Below are 27045 nucleotides of genomic sequence, written 5' to 3' on the forward strand. Positions count from 1 at the left end.
GAAAATAGACTGATATATTCCACTGTAAAAATGGGAAAATATGGGAAAATTTTATGTCAAAAAAAGAAGAGGAGAAAAGGTAGCAGATACGCAGCCATGAATCTGGAGAGAGAGAGAGAGAGAGAGAGAGAGAGAGAGAGAGAAAGAGAGAGAGAGAGAGAGAGAGAGAGAGAGAGAGAGAGAGAGAGGGGGGGGATTAAACTTGGTGTCCGTGAAACAGTGCTCGATACAAATAGTAGAGCGGGTAGAATGTGTGGTAGGCAGAAAAATTCCCTGATGAGTGGGCAACCACGAAACAGGTCTGTAGGGATGTATATGTAGTTGTTTTTTTTAGAAATTGGATAAAGCCGCGTGAATACTACCGCAATATTAGGGAGCTTAAGATACAGACGTTTTCGGGGCAACGGCGACGTGGAGACCGATTAAGATTGGGGCGAGATTGACTGCGCATGCGGCCCCGCCGTCGCCCTCACGTCGGCGACGTGATATTAGTGAGTTTGCCGTCGTGGTGAAAACGTGAGTTGATCTTGTTTGTTTTATTTACAGTCAAACTAAGTGAAGCGTACCCCTCAGGATTACATTAATGATTTGATTATTTGAATATTGAACCCGCTAATCGTTTCAGGGGCGCAATAACGAATTGAATATTTGAACATGGAACCCGCTAACCGTTTCAAGAATGCAATAATGGATTGATTATTTGAATATTGAAACCGATAGCCGTATTCGTTTTGAAGAGGCGCGGATCATTGTTCAAACCAGAAGTCCATTTCTGATTGGATTATGCGAACACGTGATGATAGATCGGAACTATTTAAACATGGCGTCAGACATGGCAGGAAAGGTGAGTGCGAGTGTTGTGTAGAACTTTCTGTAAATGTTGTAAATGGAATGTGATCGAGAGCTTTCTTCGCCTATGTACATCTTGACGAACTTGTAGAAATTCTTGAGTGTATTCATGGTGAAAAAAAATAGTTTACGGGCGAAGCCATCGCAAGACTTTTTTTATTTCGTTAATATTTGCGATCAACTGTTTTCGCAGTGTTTTTACAGTGCAGTTTGTTCATTTTCAGGATTCCTCGTCAAATAGAACAATCTTATTGGACTTCAGAAATGGAATTCTAATTTGAACAATGATCCGCGCCTTTTTAAAACGGATACGGCTATCGGGTTCAATATTCAAATAATCAATCCATTATTGCATTCGTGAAACGGCAAGCGGGTTCAATAATCAAATAATCGATTCAATATTGCATTCTTGAAACGACTGGCGGGTTCAATATCCAATTGATCAACTCATTAATGTAATCTTGAGGGGTACGCTTCACTTAGTTTGACTGTAATATACTGCCAATTTTGTCACTTGTATTAAAATGATTGCATTATCACATTTCGTACAAATCATCACACGATGTCTCGGCCAACTCAAGAGATCTTTTGTTTTCTCTTTAGGTTAAAATGAACGAGGCAACACAGTGAAGTCCAAATCGTCGAGGTAAGTTTTGGGCACGTACGCATACAGTACTTGAATTCTTAACATAAAAGGGAGTTTTTGCTTGCTGTCACTCCCTTTATCAATTCCTAGATGCACCTCGAAAACGTACACCTAAGATCTATGGAGATTTTCATTTGGAAAATTAGGGTTTTTAGACGGAAATATTTCATACAAAACCAAGAACTCTTCATCGCTAATAAGATTAGCGTCGTAGTAAAGGACGAGGAGGTGGCGGAATTCTTCAAACGTAACCATACTATTACAAAAAAGCCTCAATTTATAAAGCGAAACTCGACGAACTTCGAAGAAGTCGCAAAAGCCGGCCGTCATCAGAATCTTAACAACTTCAATTATGGCGCGAAAACGGTAACTTCTGACCCAGTTTACCTGGGTTGTCACGTCGCCGTCGCCCCGAAAACGTCTGTATCTTAAGCTCCCTATTGACGGGCGGGATGACGGCAGATTTCTTGCTGAAAGGCTTGTTGACTGACGGACTGACCGTATGACTGTATTTGTAAAACATTTCTGAACGGAATCATATGTTTCCATAAATTTGTTTTTAAGTAGCCATTAGAGCGTTTATCAAATGATATCAAGGAGGTGGTATTTAGGAAGTAGGTTTTGTTTGTAGTTTTCAAACATCAGACCACAACTCGCTCTGAGGGGTCCACATTGACATTTGTGCAACACAGTTTCCTCACACAGCTATCCATCTTGACGAAGGTCTCAACATGATAGCTGCCATACCTTTGGCACCTACACGGCTGCCCCTCTTCATCTCGCTCTTCTTCCTCTTCCTCTTCCTCATCTTCTAAACATGGAAGATACAACGGGGTCATATCCTCCTCGTCATAGACCAGTTCTGCTCCGCATTCCAGGGCAGCCAAAAGATTTGAGTTGATGTCGCTTGAGCAACGACCAGAAATCAACCTACTTGTGGTCGCTTTATTCTTGATTGTTTTGACGGGTGCTTTAGGATAATTTACAATTGGTCGGCTGGTCACCTTGGAAGCTGATCCCATCGGGCGATTTCGTGATGGACGAGGGGTATTCTTGAATTGCAGGCCTTGTGGGCTTTTTACGCCTGATTGCCCGAATTTTACGGGTTTGGCTGTCTCTGTGCTTTTCAATTCAGATTTTGAGTTGTCTTTGAGAGAAACGGGGTGTTTCTTGACAGAGCATTCCTCTCGAGATGCCAAATCGAGCGACACTCCTTGTTTGCCGTTTTTCTCTTTCTTGGTGCGTTTCTTATCAACGACATCCGAAGTCTTCAATAAAGAATCAATGTCGTAAACTTGACCCACAATTATTAAAGTATCTTTGAAGAATTCCCTGAGCGAGGGTCTCCATTTAACGAGCTCTTCAATGTCTCGCAATGCCTTAGCTTGGGATAAAATCTGCTCTTTAGCCGTGCCGAACGAAGGATCGGAATAAAACACTTGGTTTCCAACTGAATACCAACCATTACTTGTCAAGAAAGCTTCCACTGACTTCTTTTTGCAACCAAAGGTTGTTGAATGATCTCTTCTTGAGAACTTCTCCTTATCGGTAGTGTACTTAAAAAACACAGCAGCCATAGCTTGCTCCAAAAATTACACGATCAAACACGAAACGATTCTTGTGTGAGTTGTCCTATCGAATTCCCACATAAAAACAATGCTGTCAACACTTCACTCTGTAATATTTGGCTTGTCAATTTCGTAATTTCGTTGTAATTAGTGATGAGGTTAAGTTTTTCCTACGCTTCTTTGCTCCAGTTCACATCTACACGCAGTAGTAATCTACTGAAAACTTTTAAATCCAAACAATCCTTTTGTAACCTGCCTCACCTCAAAAGTCAAACAGCCAATTAGCTTTTAGTTATACATGTATGTAATTTCATCTTAAACATAACAGAACCTGTTTTCTTTAGAAAAGGAAACAAACGATAATTAAAACTTTTCTTTTTTCTCAGACCACTTTATTAATAAATAATAAGTTGAATTTCTTCTCCATCGAAGCGGTAAAGCCGCTAGTACTCAAACAATGCACTATCTACGTTTCCAGTTTCAATGCATCAATTCCTGTGCTCTGACTGAAAATATTTTTTTTTTTGATAAATGTTAGTCTCAACCTTTGGGTGTTCTTGACGTTTACTAAAGTTAATTGATTTACCTTCGATTCCTATCTTCCATTGTCGCCAGTTGTAGACAATTTCTTACAAAAAAATCTGAACAAAATGTCGGACAATTTGTGGAGTGACGAATTTGTAATTGTACATGTTTCATTTTCTTTGTCACAATAAGCTACTTATTTTCGTAAACAATTAATATCTGGTTCTCAGTTCTAATTTCGGTTTTGAGTTTACTGGTTGTTAATGACAGGTATATCGAGTCCCTATACAATTTTGGTTCACGGAAACAATCCACCCTTATTCAAATTGGCAGGCGAAGAAAAATTATGAATAACTTTCTAACATTGTTTTCTTGCACTGTACCTTAAGTTACCAGACCTCGTTTTCCCGCCCCGATTTATGGCCAGCACGCTTCGTGTCATGCGTGTGTCGAAGGTGACGCAAGACTGCATTGTTGTCGCTTAACTCCTTTGATTGGTTCTCTAAATTCGCGCCACGTTTGGTAGCAATTCAAACCTAATAGATCAAGATCAAACCTAATAGTCACTCGCATTTTCCCGCTGTTTAAATTCTGGTTTTCACTCTGGGTTCTCATTGGCTCTTTGTGATACTTTTCACGGCTCTGATTGGCCTTTCTGATTGCTTTGGTTGGGTTTTATGAGACTTATTCGAAAATCGCGCAACATGACCGTGGGTACGATCCTCTTTCTCCTATAAGCAAATTGAGATCTTTGGTTCTTTGCTTCGTGCCTCTGCACATCGTAATATGCGCCCCGATTTGCTTTTGTTTTGTTTTGTTTTTTTGACAGACTGAGGTGCATGTAAATAAAACCTTATTCCCATTAGTTGGGCGCAAGCTCTACAAGGGTTTCGAATAACACACACTCAAGTTTCACTCTTATGCGCATGTCAGGCTGAATCAGTATAAAGAAAACGTGACAATTAAAGAGTTAATTTTATTTGAACTTCTAAACTACGCCAAGGTGCTGGGTTGGTCTTTCGCTCCTTTACCCTTATGGAGCAAGGTGCAGATAAAGAACATAAACCCGCCCAAAGTTTCCCGTCATGGCGACTAGGTTTTTTCGTGCTGTCTGGGCTGATTGTAGGGCTAATCGTGTGTGTATTGTTTCTGTTTGTCTCCTCAATCTCGATGGAAAGGCGAATGGCGTCAGTTGAGAACGAGCTGCAAGAAATTTCTAAAAAACGTGAGGAGCACAATCGGCCCGAAAATGAGACGAAAGGATCTCTCAGCTCAGCAAGGTAAAGGAGAAATGCCGCTGACCCAGCAGCCAGTTTGTCAGACCTTACTAAGAGACTTGTTACACTAGAGAGCAGGTATAGTGACTAGATGACGAGTGCAGATTGTTACTTGAATAATACAGATTCACTATTCTAAATATACATAGCTTTATTAAATTCATTTAAGACTTGGAAGTGCTACTGTAACCATAAAGCAGGCACGTTTGATTCGTTATTAGACGTTAGAGAATCCTTGTAGCAAAAATGAACAGAAATAGACTTGTTGGGAGTTCACAAGAGAGTTACGAGTTTATGGAACAGTCATGAGGTCTGTAGGTGACGTCTTTGGGGCGCTTTGCACTCAATACAATTATGATTTATTTTGGTAGAATCACTCCTTCGCTGTGAAAACGGAAAAAGTATCGGATACCTGTCCGCCGAATAATTTGCATATAAAACGCAATAATAAACGTTATGTACACGCAGCAGCATCGTGTGAATCCAAACACATTACCCAGAAATATGCAAATCATGTGTTCTCTAGGAAGCTGAGCACTCAGAAATGGCGAAAAAAATATCTGGTGTTAGTGTAGGTGATCCGAACAAACCATTGTGAGAAAGAATGAAACAAAGATTTTCTTCTCCTCCTGTGCAGAACTGTTAAACTTTCTAATGACTTGCGTCTGAACTCCTCCCTCCGAGGTCAGTAGAATAAACTGAAAGCGTTTTTTTTATCATTATCTCTATTCCATTATTTCGTTATTCATCATAAAAATTCCAATTTCCTTGATTCTGATTGGTTTTAAAAACTCCTATTTTTCATTAATTCATTTGCCAAGATGTTATCGGACAGTTTGTTATCGAAGGGTTCAATAAGCCAATCACATTCAAAGTTCAGTGTAGTTAGAATTATCCAGTCACATTCAAAGTTGTGGTTGAAATCAATCAATCACAAACATGGTTTCTATTAATGCAAATTTTCCCTTTCTTTCTTAACTTGACTATACTTTTTTTTTCTCGGAAATTGTAATTTTTATGATTAATTGGTAATAAGACTTAATTTAGTCCAATTCGCTCTGTAATCATACTTGTGATAAACAAATCGGATTTTGTTATCACTCGTATTATTACGGACCGAACTGGACCCCACTCAGTCCTATTGCCATTACTTAAAACGTCCTTTTATATTGATCGAGTGATCTTTTTCGTCGGCTTTTCTTCAGAGTTGCACACATGACTTTGCGGTAAAAATTGTGACGGAATGCTAACTTTAATGAACAGAATTTTAATTATTCTATGTTACAATTTAATCAGTGTACTGATCTGTTCCAATCTTGTTCAGGTCGAGATGGAAGAGATGGTACGCTATCTGGACCCGTTGGTAAGCTGAGTGAAATGATAAAATGATGCATTGGAATAAATGCAATTTCTTTTACCTTACAGGAGAACTGTGCTCATTTAATCACGTTTTTAGTGTTGTAATTAAAAACTATTCAAGAAATAATGGCCCGAGCTGTGTTTTAGATTCCAAAGTTAACCACCATTTCACTGGTTCTATTTAGATATGCTGAAAATTTGATTCTTGCCCCTCAACATAGCCGCTGAGGTGTGACTTCAAATAGTTTCTCTCCTCTTGTCTCCATTATCAAGAGACCATGCTCTCTTGTCATAAGGCAGGAACGGTAATGAAGCTAATATCAATTCACTCTTGGTTCAAATCTTCATGTAAAAGTCATTCCTGAGTCACTTCACGATAATATTATTCAGAAATTAAAATTTATGCTTTACCCCATTTTTAAAACCACCACTTCTTAAAAATAGTGCTGCATGTCCTGAAGCTTGCTTTACTGGGCCTTAAGACAATCACAAACTCAAGGTTGGAGTTAATTGGCTATGAACAAAGGCCCATGCATAGCCGCTTTAATAAATTTTATAATTTCCAACTTAACTTAAACTTACACTGGAAAACTTTTTTCTTTTGAAAATCGAAGAAGATTTTGCTCTCCAAAAAGCAGGTGAAGCTCCATTTTTCACATATCTGAATACATACTTACGTTCAATGATGTGGCTTGAAGTCTCCGTTGTTGACATATTTCTAAACAGAACTACTTTACACAATTTCTCTCTTGCTCATAACACCTTGTTCTTCACGCGAGACCCTTACCTTCTAGCCCAAACATAATATGTGCACCCCAAACTAATATGCATCAAATTGGCTCCGCGTGTTTGTCAAGCAGTTCCTCATTGAAAGCGTAATTTTGGGAAAAACCGCAACACTCGCTGTACCTTGAACTCAGGGAAGTAAACAACAAAAACACACATGATGTAAACGAAACCTACTTCCTCAGGTACAGATGCCTTTATAAAGAATTAGGTTCCTCATCACAGACAACAATCATTCACTCCAGTAGACTACACGTCAAACAAGTGGAGTAAGAATTAATTTTAACAGAACTTTCAGAACTTTTTGTCGTTCGTTCGTTTACCGTGATGGAGAAACTTTCAGATAAAGAACGGAAACCTGACCGAAGTTATCCGTCTGGAAAACTAGGTTACCTTTTACTCGTCGTGGTGATAGCTGGCCTGATTGCGTGTGTTATATTTCAATTCCTTACTTTGGCCTCAACGGAAAGACGACTTAAGGAAGTTGAGGAAAAGCTGAGTGAGGTTTCAAGAGAAATTTCCAAACACAACCGGTCTCAGATGGAGACGAACAGATTACTGAGCTCCACAAGACAAAAGCGAAGTGCTAATCCCAAGTCAAATTTGTCAGACCTCACCAAGAAACTTGTAGCCCTGGAGAGCAGGTAACAAAGTGTGTATTAATAGCGGGACGGGTACAGCAATTACTTAAAATTTAATATAACTAAAACTCAATTATAACGCTACCTGTTCTAAAATTATCTGAACTTAGCGACGCTGATTTAATCCTGAGAGTTGAATGTTTATTTCGCTTGCTGAGCTTAAGTCCTGAAAAAGAAATCATGACAAAAGTTAAAAAAGGAAAAAAAAAAGAAACAGGAAGATAACAAATAACACATGATTATGTCCCAAACTGATATCAAGGTCTTCAAAGTACGTGATTGCCCCCTCTGTAGAAATGCGGAAGAATCATCGGGGAAGTTGATTTAGCCACGTGTAAACCAAGATCGCGGATGTAATTTATATGCGTTTGCATTGTGTTAGTCTAGAAACATCACGTAAAGGTTTTCTCGGGTGACTCACGCACGTATTCGCCTGAAAGTCAGCAAAGACAACAAAAACAGGGGAAGAGGTGTTCCAGCAGTGAACGATTGAGGAAGGATGAAAAAAAGAAAGTGCTCAAAGCGAAGATTAAGTGAGGGTTTGCTTGACCAATGAGCGCTTTTGAGTCTCATCTCGCGAATGAATGAATGCCCATTGATATTAAATTTTAGATGCTCCTCTAACACACTGATGTCCTTCAATTAACTCCTTTGCAGGACAGATAACCTTTTGAAAGAATTACGTCAGATGTCTTCCCTTGGGGGTGAGTTAAGAATAATAGATGTTAATTTTTACTGTCATTAATACTTTGATTATCATCATGATATTAATTGTACCATACAATCACCGTTAGACTGTTATTTATAAACTATTTAAGAAACACGGCTCAGAGACATCGAGTATGAACGATTGAGTGGGACAATCCTAAACTTCCCTCTCATTTTGGGCCTATAGAGATTTTTTTGCAGTCTGTACACTTCGTTTTGAAGGTTTTCTTAATCACGTGTGGTCCCGTTTCGGATATATTTGAGAATACCGATTTTCCGCCGGAGTTGGACACTAGCTTTCTCAAAAGCGACCTTGGTTTAGTAGCTCTAGTGATGTCATTCATGAGTCAAAGGTATTCGAAAAGAAGACTGAACTATGAGCTTTCTATCCATACCTGAGCTTTCTATCTATACCTGAGCTCTCTATATATACCTAAGCTTTCTATCTATACCTGAGCTTTCTATCTATACCTGAGCTTTCTGTCTATAACTGAGCTTTCTATATATACCTGAGCTTTCTATCTATACCTGAGCTTTCTATCTATACCTGAGCTTTCTATCTATACCTGCTATCGAGCCTACGAGAATATTCTCAACATTAGCCTGTTTGGTCATTGAGTGGGCGCTTCATATTGTTGTGTCATCAACCGATCTGACAAAGTCGGTAAGATGTCAACCTAACTTATTTGCGTTTGCTGTTTTGTTGTCACAGTTACTTGACCTCAATTTTTTGCGACGGAGCTTTTAAAAGATTTACAACGTCTCCTTGAAAAATGAATCATATTTGGAGACAACCTATTAACTTTTATGTACTTTTATTCCGCTTTTAACATTTTATTCCTTCGGTTACGCCACGGATGTTCTTTCTTTCTTCAAGAAACCAATGATTTTAGAACTGGATCAAATAATGTCTGACAAACAAAATCTTAAAATGGATAGGTGTTGATTAAAAGATTTTCAAAGCGAACAATGTCACGCAAAGTGAACACGCGCGATTCTTCTAAACAACTTCAGCCGCAATGCTTCAAGTCGTAAGATTTTCGGACTAGCAGAGTTGAAAATCAGTTGCTGCTGTTATTAGTAAGCGCAGACTAAAAATATAGATAACATTCCTTTTCAACGGAGGGCGCGATTTTGTTACTAACTCTCGATGTTCAATTTTTGTGCCTTGCGTCATAGTTCATATCTTTTATAAAATCGATTAAGTCATTTATATATTTACTCCACAATTAATCCGTGTTTTCATTTCCTTGTTTATTTTATTTCATTTATTTTATTATTATTATTTTTTTTTATTGCAAGGTGCTTCTAGGTGCAACACTTATCATGGTGAAATGAACAAAAATTTGATTTTTCTAATTACGTGCTGTCTTCAAATCTTGTTCAGGTCGAGATGGAAGAGATGGAAGAGAAGGACCCGCGGGTCCGAGAGGACTTCCGGGACCAAAAGGTATTACTGTTCATTAATAATTGTGATCGATCATAGATTGCGCACTTCTTGATTCCAGCTGAAACTACTGCAAAGGTTCCTTTGTGTCTACGAAATACTCGTGTAGAGGAAACATGTTCAGAATAAACGTTTCCAGTTCGCCTCTGGTTTTAGAGATAACGACGTGCTTGCTTGAATTTCCTTACTTCATATTTAGCTGAAACAAGCCTAATTTCTCGGAAAGAAAGAAAGAAAAAAAATGCATTGACCCCTATCAGTTAAACCAACCGGTCTTATGCCGTTGCCTCAAAGATGGAAATTTTATTAATAGTTTTCATGACTAGCCTAGGGTTACGCTACGAGCAAATCCTCCTTTTCGGCGAAGTCCATTGCGCGAATCAAAAAAGAAATCAGTTAACAAAAAAAAATATATGATATTTTAGCGCGCCGCGGGGAACTCTTGGAGTGAGGCGCTCGAAAAAGTAGATACTACAGGCTAACTTTGCACGGCTGAGTTCTTTTTTAATCTCAATTAGGGGAGGTGGGCCGCCGGTCACGCAACTCATATAACTAAATGACCAGCAGTCGGAAAACCGCAATGAACATTCCTACAGATTAATCTAGTCTAGATTGCACCGTGATTACTGTGTAATTTTATCAGGTGACGTTGGTCGGACGGGAAGCACTGGACCCCAGGGACCTCCTGGACCTCAAGGAGAAAAGGGACAAGAAGTACAGGGGCTGTCAGGCGTCAGTTACAACCACTGGGGACGAACGAATTGCACTGGAGATGCTACTGTAGTATACACAGGTAGGGAAAATGCGTCAATGACCCCAAGAATTATTTGCCATTGCCGTTATTCTCGGATGTTGTTAAGATGCTGTTCTTGTTTTAACTTAAGTCGAACCTGTTTTAAGCGGTCACCTTGTATTACGCGGTCGGTTGACAAAGTGCCGAATTTATTTCACTTTAATCACTGTAATTTGCACCGCTATTAAACGGTCACCTTTATTTGGCGGTCGCAGACACCCATTACTAAGCCTCAACGGCTTGTTTATATCGTCCTCCACCTGAAATGATCCGTCACTGAAAGCGGGACTACTCAAATAAAACTAAGGTTAATCTTTCAAGTGATGTTTAATCCATGTTCCTCTTCTAAAATCAAAGCGAGTAGTATTTTCCTGCGAGATTCCATAAATTAACTGGTCGATTATGGCATAAAATGGCGTTGTTTAGTTTTTTATAGTACCCCTAATCTGTGGAACTTTTTGCGCCGCGCCATTTCCTGTGGGTGACCACTTAAAAGTGGTATTAAAATACTGGTTCGATTGTACCATTTTTCTCTTATTGAACTTATGATTAGTTAACTAACTTAGTGATTAATGCATTTATTACATCCATTTTGAAATCGAACGAAGCTAGAGTCGCGCGAGGCGATAGCCGAGAGCGACTCTAGCTTCTTGAGTGCTTAGCAAACCTCCCAAGTGCATCCATAACTCGATCAATAGTGTACGCTGTAGTGTTTACCATTTGTTTTATAACATAACATTGATACATTGTAGCTAAAGAGTTCCCTTTTATTTAACAAATCTTACGTGACCAGAAAAAACAAGCGCGCGCGGAAGAATAGTCCTTGCATTTGCTCACGCCAGCAGCGTACACCCATGGGAAAAAGGGGGACGCTAAATTGACCAATCAGAGCGCACGCTTTACTTTGGTTATGTTATAAAATCTGATTGGCTCTAATTGGTGCGATTTATTCACAAATCGCACCATTTCTTGCTCTAAATCGCACAATTCTATGCTTGACTGAGTTTTTGACACAGGACGTCAAAGTCTCTGTTTTGCATACAAAATAAGATGTAAAAGCGTTTCCCGGTTCTGCTTTTTATTTGAAAACCGGCTCAGTGCTGCATCAGTAAAATATTTGAATTGACCAAGTCCTGTATTTGGGCGATCAAATCGAACTCGCGCTGCGCGCTCGTTCGATTTTGAAATCACGCGTATGATTTCAGCCCAAATTGCACTCTACTCAGTTAAATTACCATTATTAATGAATAAATGACCAATTCATGGATTACTCCGATGAGATTCCAATGTTTTGTTGCTAAGAGGAAAAAGAAAATAAGCAGGAGCAGCAACAACAGCAGCACCAACAGACAAACAAAATAAATAAACAATATCAAGAAATGGGGAAAGATTACAAGTTGCTTTAAAGCAGGCTAAAGGTGAAATTAATTTGGCCATTTTCACAAATTCATATATTAAAAATATCGAATTAACAAATGGTAAACACCACAGCGTACACTATTGAGTTATGGATGCACGCAGGAGGTTGCTAAGCACGAAAGAAGACGGTAAGAGTCACTTGAGGCGATAGCCGAGAACGACTCCGACTAGCTTTTTGAGTGCTTAGCAAACCTCCCAAGTGCATCCATAAGTCAATAGCGTACACTGTGGCGTTTACCATTTGTTTTATAACATAACATTGATACATTGTAGCGAGATTTTCCTTTTATTTAACAAATCTTACGTGACCAGAAAAACAAGCGCGCGCGGAAAACTAGTCTTTGCATTTGCTCACGTCAGCAGCGTACACACATGGGCAAATCGGGGACGCTGAATTGACCAATCAGAGCGCGCGCTTTGCTTTGGTTATGTTATAAATGCAGATGAAAGCGAATTGATTGTTTGGTTTTCAATACAGGCTGAAGCGGTAAGCTCTTTCTCTTTTCTTTTGTTTTTATAGGCTTTATGGGTAGTGCATATTATACCCATACTGGTAGTGGAACAAACTTCGTCTGTCTCACCAAAAATCCAATTTATGGGAAAGTCATTGCTGACTTTCAGGGAACAGCATCGATCCATGGCACTGAGTATCAAACCGCAGGATTCCCAGGCCTTTCAAACCTCAACCAGCATGACGCACCGTGTGCTGTGTGTTACGTCAGGACACGTGGCTCTCAAATAATGATTCCTGGAACAAATAAGTGCCCCTTAGGATGGACCAGTGAGTACAAGGGGTACCTAATGACCTCACACTATGACCACGCCCATCCCAGTGAATACGTGTGCGTTGACGAGAGTGCAGAGGCTGTGCCTGGAAGCCACCGCGACACAAATGGAGCTCTTCTGTTTATGGTACAGGGAGATTGTGGACACGCCCTAACATGCCGACCGTACATTCATGGCCATGAACTGACGTGTGTTGTCTGCACTAAGTAGCTCTGTCATTTTGTTCGATAATTTAAACAAATCACCTGTATTTTTTTAACACATGTCGTTGTATTGTATTTCTACTATTAATGTTGATGATTCATTTCAAAAACGTAAATACAGTTATGTTGTGTGGAAAACGAACTAGCATATCATTCCCGCACAAAGAGCAAAAAGCCGAGTAGAGGAGATTTTTGAAAGTAAAAGTTAGATGGCGATAGATCCTGTAGATCATGTTAAAAGTGACACTTCGGTGTCTTAATAAAACTGTGAAAATGTGGAATATTGATGAACGCTCCTGCTTGTACAGCGCATTCGTTAAAAACGTATTCTCTGTTAAGAATCTAAAGAGTGCCTCGTTAAATGTCAATTAAGAAAGCTATCTTGCCGTTCCTGTGAGGTTTTGCGTTTATCAACATGACGCCAATTTTAACAGGTTACTGTTTTTAAAAAATCTTTGAACCTGCAATTTCCAAGTGAACGTTTACAATTATTCTTTCACGTTTTTTTCTCAAACATAGTTAATTTTCCCCCAGCCCTCTCCCTGATTGATTAACGTAAGCGACAGCATTACTACTTTGCGAAAATCTGACTTTACTTGCTCGAGTAGCATTGCATATTTATTTGTTTTAGCGAAACCAGCATGGATGTTGATCCCCCCACAAAACCTGAGGTACAGGTGTCCTCCTGGCTATCAAAGATTTTCCCCTCCTCTTTCATGCATGTTACACTATTTTCTCAATCGCTAGAGAGATACAACTCGTACCAACTCAACTACTTTATTAACTGATGTAATAATACGTATATGTGAACGATCCTTCGCAGTAAAGCACTATTTGAGCAATAGTGAAAATCAGACCTGAAAAAAATTTCAGGCCTGTACGGGATTCGAACCACTGACCTCTGCGATACTAGTGCAGCGCTCTACCAATTGAGCTAACAAGCCAACTGGGAGCAGGCCATCAAATTAATTCGACATAAACCCGTAGATGATAAATCAAACAACAACAAACATATGAAACATATGTATGAACTGCGGTTATGAGACGTATATGTGAACGATCCTTCGCAGTAAAGCACTATTTAAAAGTTCCTAATCAGTCAGCATGACTAAGCGTTCTAGAAACTTCTTCAGTTCTATTTTTAGCAATTCCGTAACGCAACGCACTCTCCCTAACATGTAGAATAAATCAAACGAAGTTTTAGTTCTTCTGGATATCATTCCGGTTTGTCTTCAAGTTCAAGGTATCAGTCCCATTAGAATAACTGTCACTTGTAACCGATCGTCGCGTAGTTTTGAATGTTTCGATTTTGAACAACTCTTTGCGTGGTGTCCACCTGAGTAAACTTCACGACTTGGTAATGCCTTCTTCGGGATCATTCCACGAGATAAAAGACAGAATGAATCTAGAACTATTTCCAGGGGAAACCTCCTGTTCTACGCTTCAGAAAATGGTCATTGTGTTCAGGTTCGCACTGCAAAGGACATAAAGGTCCAGTTGTACATAGCTATGGGATAGACAATCTTACTTTATGGATTTAGTATACGTAGCCTTTCATTATTGTCCTACGAAAGAAGTTGATGCATATATATACCAAAATGCTCAGAGCAGGACAGATAATGAGATGGTCCAAGGGCGTTTCCAATGAGAAAATTCTATCGTCACCTGACGAAAAGAGAAATCACCGTCAGAGATGGAGGCTTTCCTAGACAATTTTGGCGAAGCCCTGTAAGCAAGAAGGAAGTTACTCAGGATCACAAGGTAATACAATGGAATCCTCCTCCTGAAAGACAGTTGTGGAGAGTTGACTCGAACGTACATTGACCAGCCAATAGATAGTGGATACGTTTCAGCAAAGACCAGTTATCGTACTGGAGTAAGGTCGTGAATTATGGAGACCTCTTGTACTGAAAGTTCGAATGAGGTCGCCACGATGATGATGATGATGATGATGGTGGTGATAACAATAATTCTATAGGATTAATTTTATTATAAATAAGACCTGATGCACTTTAGCTGAAATAAATTTCCAAGAAAATGTCAATTTGAAGAGTGGTGCATTGATTGTCAATTTAGCTGGTTGTCCTGCCATTGCTGAGCGGGTGTCCTGAATGAAGAACTTGTTTTCTATTCATTGAGAGAAGCACTTGTTTGGTGACAGAATAAATGATTTCATCAAGACAACAGACGACATAATTTTAAAACAAAAGGAACAGATGCGACTTTTGTAAGCAGTTACATTATATATGTTTGCTTGTATTGGTGGTCAGAGGAGATGGTAGTCTTCAGGAAGAAGGTAAACGCCTCAAAATCTTGTTCTTTTTTCACGAAGTTCAAAGACGTATTTTAGCTATTTTGGCTTTATTGTTGAGAAAAAGGACAAGTTTAGCAAAACATCACTGCCTGCTTCGTAAACACTGATTCAGTACTTGTACAATTTTATAACCTTACAGATAATAACTACTTGTGAACGGCTTTGGGTGTAGAAAAACGAAGACATGAGATTCAACCAGTTACAGCAATTTGTGAACATTTACTGAAACCAAAAAACCTGCAAAAATCTTGAGTTATTACCTTTTAGTACTTGTTTGAACACTATTAAGCACCACCTTGATTAATTGCCATGAACGACTGTAGTTTTTGACCTCTCCAAAATTGAAAATTTCCATATTTAAAAGTTCGACTGGATTGGACATTGACACACCCATCGGGCGATTTCGTGATGGACGAGGGGTATTCTTGAGTTGCAGGCCTTGTGGGCTTTTTACGCCTGATTGCCCGAATTTTACGGGTTTGGCTGTCTCTGTGCTTTTCAATTCAGATTTTGAGTTGTCTTTGAGAGAAACGGGGTGTTTCTTGACAGAGCATTCCTCTCGAGATGCCAAATCGAGCGACACTCCTTGTTTGCCGTTTTTCTCTTTCTTGGTGCGTTTCTTATCAACGACATCCGAAGTCTTCAATAAAGAATCAATGTCGTAAACTTGACCCACAATTATTAAAGTATCTTTGAAGAATTCCCTGAGCGAGGGTCTCCATTTAACGAGCTCTTCAATGTCTCGCAATGCTTTAGCTTGGGATAAAATCTGCTCTTTAGCCGTGCCGAACGAAGGATCGGAATAAAACACTTGGTTTCCAACTGAATACCAACCATTACTTGTCAAGAAAGCTTCCACTGACTTCTTTTTGCAACCAAAGGTTGTTGAATGATCTCTTCTTGAGAACTTCTCCTTATCGGTAGTGTACTTAAAAAACACAGCAGCCATAGCTTGCTCCAAAAATTACACGATCAAACACGAAACGATTCTTGTGTGAGTTGTCCTATCGAATTCCCACATAAAAACAATGCTGTCAACACTTCACTCTGTAATATTTGGCTTGTCAATTTCGTAATTTCGTTGTAATTAGTGATGAGGTTAAGTTTTTCCTACGCTTCTTTGCTCCAGTTCACATCTACACGCCGTAGTAATCTACTGAAAACTTTTAAATCCAAACAATCCTTTTGTAACCTGCCTCACCTCAAAAGTCAAACAGCCAATTGGCTTTTAGTTATACATGTATGTAATTTCATCTTAAACATAGCAGAACCTGTTTTCTTTAGAAAAGGAAACAAACGATAATTAAAACTTTTCTTTTTTCTCAGACCACTTTATTAATAAATAATAAGTTGAATTTCTTCTCCATCGAAGCGGTAAAGCCGCTAGTACTCAAACAATGCACCATCTACGTTTCCAGTTTCAATGCATCAATTCCTGTGCTCTGACTGAAAATATTTTTTTTTTGATAAATGTTAGTCTCAACCTTTGAGTGTTCTTGACGTTTACTAAAGTTAATTGATTTACCTTCGATTCCTATCTTCCATTGTCGCCAGTTGTAGACAATTTCTTACAAAAAAATCTGAACAAAATGTCGGACAATTTGTGGAGTGACGAATTTGTAATTGTACATGTTTCATTTTCTTTGTCACAATAAGCTACTTATTTTCGTAAACAATTAATATCTGGTTCTCATTTCCAATTTCGGTTTTGAGTTTACTGGTTGTTAATGACAGGTATATCGAGTCCCTATACAATTTTGGTTCACGGAAACAATCCACCCTTATTCAAATTGGCAGGCGAAGAAAAATTATGAATAACTTTCTAACATTGTTTTCTTGCACTGTACCTTAAGTTACCAGACCTCGTTTTCCCGCCTCGATTTATGGCCAGCACGCTTCGTGTCATGCGTGTGTCGAAGGTGACGCAAGACTGCATTGTTGTCGCTTAACTCCTTTGATTGGTTCTCTAAATTCGCGCCACGTTTGGTAGCAATTCAAACCTAATAGATCAAGATCAAACCTAATAGTCACTCGCATTTTCCCGCTGTTTAAATTCTGGTTTTCACTCTGGGTTCTCATTGGCTCTTTGTGATACTTTTCACGGCTCTGATTGGCCTTTCTGATTGCTTTGGTTGGGTTTTATGAGACTTATTCGAAAATCGCGCAACATGACCGTGGGTACGATCTTCTTTCTCCTATAAGCAAATTGAGATCTTTGGTTCTTTGCTTCGTGCCTCTGCACATCGTAATATGCGCCCCGATTTGCTTTTGTTTTGTTTTGTTTTTTTGACAGACTGAGGTGCATGTAAATAAAACCTTATTCCCATTAGTTGGGCGCAAGCTCTACAAGGGTTTCGAATAACACACACTCAAGTTTCACTCTTATGCGCATGTCAGGCTGAATCAGTATAAAGAAAACGTGACAATTAAAGAGTTAATTTTATTTGAACTTCTAAACTACGCCAAGGTGCTGGGTTGGTCTTTCGCTCCTTTACCCTTATGGAGCAAGGTGCAGATAAAGAACATAAACCCGCCCAAAGTTTCCCGTCATGGCGACTAGGTTTTTTCGTGCTGTCTGGGCTGATTGTAGGGCTAATCGTGTGTGTATTGTTTCTGTTTGTCTCCTCAATCTCGATGGAAAGGCGAATGGCGTCAGTTGAGAACGAGCTGCAAGAAATTTCTAAAAAACGTGAGGAGCACAATCGGCCCGAAAATGAGACGAAAGGATCTCTCAGCTCAGCAAGGTAAAGAAGAAATGCCGCTGACCCAGCAGCCAGTTTGTCAGACCTTACTAAGAGACTTGTTACACTAGAGAGCAGGTATAGTGACTAGATGACGAGTGCAGATTGTTACTTGAATAATACAGATTCACTATTCTAAATATACATAGCTTTATTAAATTCATTTAAGACTTGGAAGTGCTACTGTAACCATAAAGCAGGCACGTTTGATTCGTTATTAGACGTTAGAGAATCCTTGTAGCAAAAATGAACAGAAATAGACTTGTTGGGAGTTCACAAGAGAGTCACGAGTTTATGGAACAGTCACGAGGTCTGTAGGTGACGTCTTTGGGGCGCTTTGCACTCAATACAATTATGATTTATTTTGGTAGAATCACTCCTTCGCTGTGAAAACGGAAAAAGTATCGGATACCTGTCTGTCGAATAATTTGCATATAAAACGCAATAATAAACGTTATGTACACGCAGCAGCATCGTGTGAATCCAAACACATTACGAAGAAATATACAAATCATGTGTTCTCTAGGTAGCTGAGCACTCAGAAATGGCGAAAAAAATATCTGGTGTTAGTGTAGGTGATCCGAACAAACCATCGTGAGAAAGAATGAAACAAAGATTTTCTTCTCCTCCTGTGCAGAACTGTTAAACTTTCCAATGACTTGCGTCTGAACTCCTCCCTCCGAGGTCAGTAGAATAAACTGAAAGCGTTTTTTTATTATTATCTCTATTCCATTATTTCTTTATTCATCATAAAAATTCCAATTTCCTTGATTCTGATTGGTTTTAAAAACTCCTATTTTTCATTAATTCACTTGCCAAGATGTTATCGGACAGTTTGTTATCAAAGAGTTCAGTAAGCCAATCACATTCAAAGTTCAGTGTAGTTAGAATCATCCAGTCACATTCAAAGTTGTGGTTGAAATCAATCAATCACAAACATGGTTTCTATTAATGCAAATTTTCCCTTTCTTTCTTAACTTGACTATACTTTTTTTTCTCGGAAATTGTAATTTTTATGATTAATTGGTAATAAGACTTAATTTAGTCCAATTCGCTCTGTAATCATACTTGCGATAAACAAATCGGATTTTGTTATCACTCGTATTATTACGGACCGAACTGGACCCCACTCAGTCCTATTGCCATTACTTATAACGTCCTTTTATATTGATCGATTGATCTTTTTCGTCGGGTTTTCTTCAGAGTTGCACACATGACTTTGCGGTAAAAATTGTGACGGAATGCTAACTTTAATGAACAGAATTTTAATTATTCTATGTTACAATTTAATCAGTGTACTGATCTGTTCCAATCTTGTTCAGGTCGAGATGGAAGAGATGGTACGCCAGGCCTCTCTGGACCCGTTGGTAAGCTGAGTGAAATGATAAAATGATGCATTGGAATAAATGCAATTTCTTTTACCTTACAGGATAAGTGTGCTCATTTAATCACGTTTTTAGTGTTGTAATTAAAAACTATTCAAGAAATAATGGCCCGAGCTGTGTTTTAGATTCCAAAGTTAACCACCATTTCACTGGTTCTATTTAGATATGCTGAAAATTTGATTCTTGCCCCTCAACATAGCCGCTGAGGTGTGACTTCAAAAAGTTTCTCTCCTCTTGTCTCCATTATCAGGAGACCATGCTTTCTTGTCATAACGCAGGAACGGTAATGAAGCTAATATCAATTCACTCTTGGTTTAAATCTTCATGTAAAAGTCAGTCCTGAGTCACTTCACGATAATATTATTCAGAAATTAAAATTTATGCTTTACCCCATTTTTAAAACCACCACTTCTTAAAAATAGTGCTGCATGTCCTGAAGCTTGCTTTACTGGGCCTCACGACAATCACAAACTCAAGGTTGGAGTTAATTGGCTATGAACAAAGGCCCATGCATAGTCGCTTTAATTTCCAACTTAACTTAAACTTACACTGGAAAACTTTTTTCTTTTGAAAATCGAAGAAGATTTTGCTCTCCAAAAAGCAGGTGAAGCTCCATTTTTCACATATCTGAAATACATACTTATGTTATGTGGCTTGAAGTCTTCGTTGTTCACATATTTCTAAACAGAACTACTTTACACAATTTCTCTCTTGCTCATAACACCTTGTTCTTCACGCGAGACCCTTACCCCCTAGCCCAAACATAATATGTGCACCCCAAACTAATATGCATCAAATTGGCTCCGCGTGTTTGTCGAGCAGTTCCTCATTGAAAGCGTAATTTTGGGAAAAACTTCAACACTCGCTGTACCTTGAACTCAGGGAAGTAAACAACAAAAAACACACATGATGTAAACGAAACCTACTTCCTCAGGTCAGATGCCTTTATAAAGAATTAGGTTCCTCATCACACACAACAATCATTCACTCCAGCAGACTACACGTCAAACAAGTGGAGTAAGAATTAATTTTAACAGAACTTTCAGAACTTTTTGTCGTTCGTTCGTTTACCGTGATGGAGAAACTTTCAGATAAAGAACGGAAACCTGACCGAAGTTATCCGTCTGGAAAACTAGGTTACCTTTTACTCGTCGTGGTGATAGCTGGCCTGATTGCGTGTGTTATATTTCAATTCCTTTCTTTGGCCTCAACGGAAAGACGACTTAAGGAAGTTGAGGAAAAGCTGAGTGAGGTTTCAAGAGAAATTTCCAAACACAACCGGTCTGAGATGGAGACGACCAGATTACTGAGCTCCACAAGACATAAGCGAAGTGCTAATCCCAAGTCAAATTTGTCAGACCTCACCAAGAAACTTGTAGCTCTGGAAAGCAGGTAACAAAGTGTGTATTAATAGCGGGACGGGTACAGCAATTACTTAAATTTAATGTAACTAAAACTCAATCATAACGCTACCTGTTCTAAAATTATCTGAACTTAGCGACGCTGATTTAATCCTTAGAGTTGAATGTTCATTTCGCTTGCTGAGCTAAAGTCGTGAAAAAGAAATCATGACAAAAGTTAAAAAAAGGAAAAAAAAACAGGAAGATAACAAATAACACATGATTATGTCCCAAACTGATATCAAGGTCTTCAAAGTACGTGATTGCCCCCTCTGTAGAAATGCGGAAGAATCATCGGGGAAGTTGATTTAGCCACGTGTAAACCAAGATCGCGGATGTAATTTATATGCGTTTGCATTGTGTTAGTCTATAAACATCACGTAAAGGTTTTCTCGGGTGACTCACGCACGTATTCGCCCGAGAGTCAGCAAAGACAACAAAAACAAGGCAAGAGGTGTTCCAGCAGTGAACGATTGAGGAAGGATGAAAAAAAGAAAGTGCTGAAAGCGAAGATTAAGTGAGGGTTTGCTTGACCAATGAGCGCTTTTGAGTCTCATCTCGCGAATGAATGAATGCCCATTGATATTAAATTTTAGATGCTCCTCTAACACACTGATGTCCTTCAATTAACTCCTTTGCAGGACAGATAACCTTTTGAAAGAATTACGTCAGAGGTCTTCCCTTGGAGGTGAGTTAAGAATAATAGATGTTAATTTTTACTGTCATTAATACTTTGATTATCATCATGATATTAATTGTATCATACAATCACCGTTAGACTGTTATTTATAAACTATTTAAGAAACACGGCTCAGAGACATCGAGTATGAACGATTGAGTGGGACAATCCTAAACTTCCCTCTCATTTTGGGCCTATAGAGATTTTTTTACAGTCTGTACACTTCGTTTTGAAGGTTTTCTTAATCACGTGCGGTCCCGTTACGGATATATTTGAGAATATCGATTTTCCGCCGGAGTTGGACACTAGCTTTCTCAAAAGCGACCTTGGTTTAGTAGCTCTAGTGATGTCATTCATGATTCAAAGGTTTTCGAAAAGAAGACTGAACTATGAGCTTTCTATCTATACCTGAGCTTTCTATATATACCTAAGCTTTCTATCTATACCTGAGCTTTCTATCTATACCTGAGCTTTCTATCTATAATTGAGCTTTCTATCTATACCTGAGCTTTCTATCTATACCTGAGCTTTCTATCTATACCTGCTATCGAGCCTACGAGAATATTCTCAACATTAGCCTGTTTGGTCATTGAGTGGGCGCTTCATATTGTTGTGTCATCAACTGATCTGACAAAGTCGGTAAGAAGTCAACCTAACTTATTTGCATTTGCATTTTTGTTGTCACACTTACTTGACCTCAATTTTTTGCGACGAAGCTTTTAAAAAATTTACGTCTCCTTGAAAAATGAATCATATTTGGAGACAACCTATTAACTTTTATGTACTTTTATTCCGCTTTTAACATTTTATTCCTTCGGTTACGCCATGGATGTTCTTTCTTTCTTCAAGAAACCAATGATTTTAGAACTGGATCAAATAATGTCTGACAAACAAAATCTTGAAATGGATAGGTGCTGATTAAAAAATTTTCAAAGCGAACAATGTCACGCAAAGTGAACACGCGCGATTCTTCTAAACAACCTCAGCCGCAATGCTTCAAGTCGTAAGATTTTCGGACTAGCAGAGTTGAAAATCAGTTGCTGCTGTTATTAGTAAGCGCAGACTAAAAATATAGATAACATTCCTTTTCAACGGAGGGCGCGATTTTGTGACTAACTCTCGATGTTCAATTTTTGTGCCTTGCTTCATAGTTCATATCTTTTATAAAATCGATTAAGTCATTTATATATTTACTCCACAATTAATCCGTGTTTTCATTTCCTTGTTTATTTTATTTCATTTATTTTATTATTATTATTTTTTTTATTGCAAGGTGCTTCTAGGTGCAACACTTATCATGGTGAAATGAACAAAAATTTGATTTTTCTAATTACGTGCTGTCTTCAAATCTTGTTCAGGTCGAGATGGAAGAGATGGAAGAGAAGGACCCGCGGGTCCGAGAGGACTTCCGGGACCAAAAGGTATTACTGTTCATTAATAATTGCGATCGATCATAGATTGCGCACTTCTTGATTCCAGCTGAAACTACTGCAAAGGTTCCTTTGTGTCTACGAAATACTCGTGTAGAGGAAACATGTTCAGAATAAACGTTTCCAGTTCGCCTCTGGTTTTAGAGATAACGACGTGCTTGCTTGAATTTTCCTTACTTCATATTTAGCTGAAACAAGCCTAATTTCTCGGAAAGAAAGAAAGAAAAAAAATGCATTGACCCCTATCAGTTAAACCAACCGGTCTTATGCCGATGCCTCAAAGATGGAAATTTTATTAATAGTTCCCATGACTAGCCTAGGGTTACGCTACGAGCAAATCCTCCTTTTCGGCGAAGTCCATTGCGCGAATCAAAAAATAAATCAGTTAACAAAAAAAAAATATATGATATTTTAGCGCGCCGCGGGGAACTCTTGGAGTGAGGCGCTCGAAAAAGTAGATACTACAGGCTAACTTTGCACGGCTGAGTTCTTTTTTAATCTCAATTAGGGGAGGTGGGCCGCCGGTCACGGCACTCATATAACTAAATGACCAGCAGTCGGAAAACCGCAATGAACATTCCTACAGATTAATCTAGTCTAGATTGCACCGTGATTACTGTGTAATTTTATCAGGTGACGTTGGTCGGACGGGAAGCACTGGACCCCAGGGACCTCCTGGACCTCAAGGAGAAAAGGGACAAGAAGTACAGGGGCTGTCAGGCGTCAGTTACAACCACTGGGGACGAACGAATTGCACTGGAGATGCTACTGTAGTATACACAGGTAGGGAAAATGCGTCAATGACCCCAAGAATTATTTGCCATTGCCGTTATTCTCGGATGTTGTTAAGATGCTGTTCTTGTTTTAACTTAAGTCGAACCTGTTTTAAGCGGTCACCTTGTATTACGCGGTCGGTTGACAAAGTGCCGAATTTATTTCACTTTAATCACTGTAATTTGCACCGCTATTAAACGGTCACCTTTATTTGGCGGTCGCAGACACCCATTACTAAGCCTCAACGGCTTGTTTATATCGTCCTCAACCTGAAATGATCCGTCACTGAAAGCGGGACTACTCAAATAAAACTAAGGTTAATCTTTCAAGTGATGTTTAATCCATGTTCCTCTTCTAAAATCAAAGCGAGTAGTATTTTCCTGCGAGATTCCATAAATTAACTGGTCGATTATGGCATAAAATGGCGTTGTTTAGTTTTTTATAGTACCCCTAATCTGTGGAACTTTTTGCGCCGCGCCATTTCCTGTGGGTGACCACTTAAAAGTGGTATTAAAATACTGGTTCGATTGTACCATTTTTCTCTTATTGAACTTATGATTAGTTAACTAACTTAGTGATTAATGCATTTATTACATCCATTTTGAAATCGAACGAAGCTAGAGTCGCGCGAGGCGATAGCCGAGAGCGACTCTAGCTTCTTGAGTGCTTAGCAAACCTCCCAAGTGCATCCATAACTCGATCAATAGTGTACGCTGTAGTGTTTACCATTTGTTTTATAACATAACATTGATACATTGTAGCTAAAGAGTTCCCTTTTATTTAACAAATCTTACGTGACCAGAAAAAACAAGCGCGCGCGGAAGAATAGTCCTTGCATTTGCTCACGCCAGCAGCGTACACCCATGGGAAAAAGGGGGACGCTAAATTGACCAATCAGAGCGCACGCTTTACTTTGGTTATGTTATAAAATCTGATTGGCTCTAATTGGTGCGATTTATTCACAAATCGCACCATTTCTTGCTCTAAATCGCACAATTCTATGCTTGACTGAGTTTTTGACACAGGACGTCAAAGTCTCTGTTTTGCATACAAAATAAGATGTAAAAGCGTTTCCCGGTTCTGCTTTTTATTTGAAAACCGGCTCAGTGCTGCATCAGTAAAATATTTGAATTGACCAAGTCCTGTATTTGGGCGATCAAATCGAACTCGCGCTGCGCGCTCGTTCGATTTTGAAATCACGCGTATGATTTCAGCCCAAATTGCACTCTACTCAGTTAAATTACCATTATTAATGAATAAATGACCAATTCATGGATTACTCCGATGAGATTCCAATGTTTTGTTGCTAAGAGGAAAAAGAAAATAAGCAGGAGCAGCAACAACAGCAGCACCAACAGACAAACAAAATAAATAAACAATATCAAGAAATGGGGAAAGATTACAAGTTGCTTTAAAGCAAGCTAAAGGTGAAATTAATTTGGCCATTTTCACAAATTCATATATTAAAAATATCGAATTAACAAATGGTAAACACCACAGCGTACACTATTGAGTTATGGATGCACGCAGGAGGTTGCTAAGCACGAAAGAAGACGGTAAGAGTCACTTGAGGCGATAGCCGAGAACGACTCCGACTAGCTTTTTGAGTGCTTAGCAAACCTCCCAAGTGCATCCATAAGTCAATAGCGTACACTGTGGCGTTTACCATTTGTTTTATAACATAACATTGATACATTGTAGCGAGATTTTCCTTTTATTTAACAAATCTTACGTGACCAGAAAAACAAGCGCGCGCGGAAAACTAGTCTTTGCATTTGCTCACGTCAGCAGCGTACACCCGTGGGCAAATCGGGGACGCTGAATTGACCAATCAGAGCGCGCGCTTTGCTTTGGTTATGTTATAAATGCAGATGAAAGCGAATTGATTGTTTGGTTTTCAATACAGGCTGAAGCGGTAAGCTCTTTCTCTTTTCTTTTGTTTTTATAGGCTTTATGGGTAGTGCATATTATACCCATACTGGTAGTGGAACAAACTTCGTCTGTCTCACCAAAAATCCAATTTATGGGAAAGTCATTGCTGACTTTCAGGGAACAGCATCGATCCATGGCACTGAGTATCAAACCGCAGGATTCCCAGGCCTTTCAAACCTCAACCAGCATGACGCACCGTGTGCTGTGTGTTACGTCAGGACACGTGGCTCTCAAATAATGATTCCTGGAACAAATAAGTGCCCCTTAGGATGGACCAGTGAGTACAAGGGGTACCTAATGACCTCACACTATGACCACGCCCATCCCAGTGAATACGTGTGCGTTGACGAGAGTGCAGAGGCTGTGCCTGGAAGCCACCGCGACACAAATGGAGCTCTTCTGTTTATGGTACAGGGAGATTGTGGACACGCCCTAACATGCCGACCGTACATTCATGGCCATGAACTGACGTGTGTTGTCTGCACTAAGTAGCTCTGTCATTTTGTTCGATAATTTAAACAAATCACCTGTATTTTTTTAACACATGTCGTTGTATTGTATTTCTACTATTAATGTTGATGATTCATTTCAAAAACGTAAATACAGTTATGTTGTGTGGAAAACGAACTAGCATATCATTCCCGCACAAAGAGCAAAAAGCCGAGTAGAGGAGATTTTTGAAAGTAAAAGTTAGATGGCGATAGATCCTGTAGATCATGTTAAAAGTGACACTTCGGTGTCTTAATAAAACTGTGAAAATGTGGAATATTGATGAACGCTCCTGCTTGTACAGCGCATTCGTTAAAAACGTATTCTCTGTTAAGAATCTAAAGAGTGCCTCGTTAAATGTCAATTAAGAAAGCTATCTTGCCGTTCCTGTGAGGTTTTGCGTTTATCAACATGACGCCAATTTTAACAGGTTACTGTTTTTAAAAAATCTTTGAACCTGCAATTTCCAAGTGAACGTTTACAATTATTCTTTCACGTTTTTTTCTCAAACATAGTTAATTTTCCCCCAGCCCTCTCCCTGATTGATTAACGTAAGCGACAGCATTACTACTTTGCGAAAATCTGACTTTACTTGCTCGAGTAGCATTGCATATTTATTTGTTTTAGCGAAACCAGCATGGATGTTGATCCCCCCACAAAACCTGAGGTACAGGTGTCCTCCTGGCTATCAAAGATTTTCCCCTCCTCTTTCATGCATGTTACACTATTTTCTCAATCGCTAGAGAGATACAACTCGTACCAACTCAACTACTTTATTAACTGATGTAATAATACGTATATGTGAACGATCCTTCGCAGTAAAGCACTATTTGAGCAATAGTGAAAATCAGACCTGAAAAAAATTTCAGGCCTGTACGGGATTCGAACCACTGA

General features: G+C 39.1%; 3 protein-coding genes across 15 annotated transcripts; all 3 read left to right on the forward strand.

Moving 5' to 3' along the window:
* Positions 1–201: 201 nt before the first annotated feature.
* On the forward strand, positions 202–7045 carry LOC148727485 (uncharacterized). 2 transcript variants are annotated; one of them, XM_088727492.1, is made up of 5 exons: positions 202–516; positions 1453–1495; positions 4767–4868; positions 5503–5549; positions 6190–6821. In XM_088727492.1, exons 3-5 carry the CDS (start codon positions 4771–4773, stop codon positions 6252–6254), a joined length of 210 nt encoding a protein of 69 aa, XP_088583618.1. In that variant the 5' UTR covers positions 202–516; positions 1453–1495; positions 4767–4770; the 3' UTR covers positions 6255–6821. The 2 variants fall into 2 exon arrangements, with proteins under 2 accessions (XP_088583618.1, XP_088583617.1); XM_088727491.1 differs by lacking the exons at positions 202–516; positions 1453–1495 and having other exon boundaries at positions 3305–4868; positions 6190–7045.
* A 276-nt stretch (positions 7046–7321) lies between these two features.
* LOC148727486 (uncharacterized) lies at positions 7322–13288 on the forward strand. Its single transcript, XM_088727489.1, has 5 exons — positions 7322–7654; positions 8309–8355; positions 9747–9809; positions 10450–10599; positions 12539–13288. The coding sequence occupies exons 1-5, from the start codon at positions 7338–7340 to the stop codon at positions 13012–13014; spliced, it is 1053 nt and encodes a 350-aa protein (XP_088583615.1). The 5' UTR covers positions 7322–7337; the 3' UTR covers positions 13015–13288.
* A 404-nt stretch (positions 13289–13692) lies between these two features.
* On the forward strand, positions 13693–26428 carry LOC111335633 (uncharacterized). 12 transcript variants are annotated; one of them, XM_088727477.1, is made up of 9 exons: positions 13693–15303; positions 17964–18065; positions 18700–18746; positions 19385–19429; positions 20584–20839; positions 21489–21535; positions 22885–22947; positions 23590–23739; positions 25679–26428. In XM_088727477.1, the coding sequence occupies exons 2-9, from the start codon at positions 17968–17970 to the stop codon at positions 26152–26154; spliced, it is 1182 nt and encodes a 393-aa protein (XP_088583603.1). In that variant the 5' UTR covers positions 13693–15303; positions 17964–17967; the 3' UTR covers positions 26155–26428. The 12 variants fall into 12 exon arrangements, with proteins under 12 accessions (XP_088583603.1, XP_088583602.1, XP_088583608.1 ...); XM_088727476.1 differs by lacking the exon at positions 13693–15303 and having other exon boundaries at positions 17618–18065; XM_088727482.1 differs by lacking the exon at positions 13693–15303 and having other exon boundaries at positions 17658–18140; positions 18589–18746; positions 19611–20839.
* Positions 26429–27045: the final 617 nt, after the last annotated feature.

The sequence above is a fragment of the Stylophora pistillata genome, chromosome 7 (assembly GCF_964205215.1).
Source record: "Stylophora pistillata chromosome 7, jaStyPist1.2, whole genome shotgun sequence".
NCBI lineage: Eukaryota > Metazoa > Cnidaria > Anthozoa > Scleractinia > Pocilloporidae > Stylophora > Stylophora pistillata.

Coding starts and splice junctions, on each gene's coding strand:
- LOC148727486 (XM_088727489.1), top strand. CDS start 7,338: ATGGAGAAACTTTCAGATAAAGAACGGAAACCTGACCGAAGTTATCCG. Junction 9,810..10,449: donor AGGACTTCCGGGACCAAAAG/GTATTACTGTTC, acceptor TAATTTTATCAG/GTGACGTTGGTCGGACGGGA. Junction 10,600..12,538: donor TGCTACTGTAGTATACACAG/GTAGGGAAAATG, acceptor TTGTTTTTATAG/GCTTTATGGGTAGTGCATAT.
- LOC148727485 (XM_088727491.1), top strand. CDS start 4,624: ATGGAGCAAGGTGCAGATAAAGAACATAAACCCGCCCAAAGTTTCCCG. Junction 4,869..5,502: donor GGATCTCTCAGCTCAGCAAG/GTAAAGGAGAAA, acceptor CCTCCTGTGCAG/AACTGTTAAACTTTCTAATG. Junction 5,550..6,189: donor TCTGAACTCCTCCCTCCGAG/GTCAGTAGAATA, acceptor AATCTTGTTCAG/GTCGAGATGGAAGAGATGGT.
- LOC111335633 (XM_088727476.1), top strand. CDS start 17,821: ATGGAGCAAGGTGCAGATAAAGAACATAAACCCGCCCAAAGTTTCCCG. Junction 18,747..19,384: donor TCTGAACTCCTCCCTCCGAG/GTCAGTAGAATA, acceptor AATCTTGTTCAG/GTCGAGATGGAAGAGATGGT. Junction 19,430..20,583: donor AGGCCTCTCTGGACCCGTTG/GTAAGCTGAGTG, acceptor CTGGAAAACTAG/GTTACCTTTTACTCGTCGTG.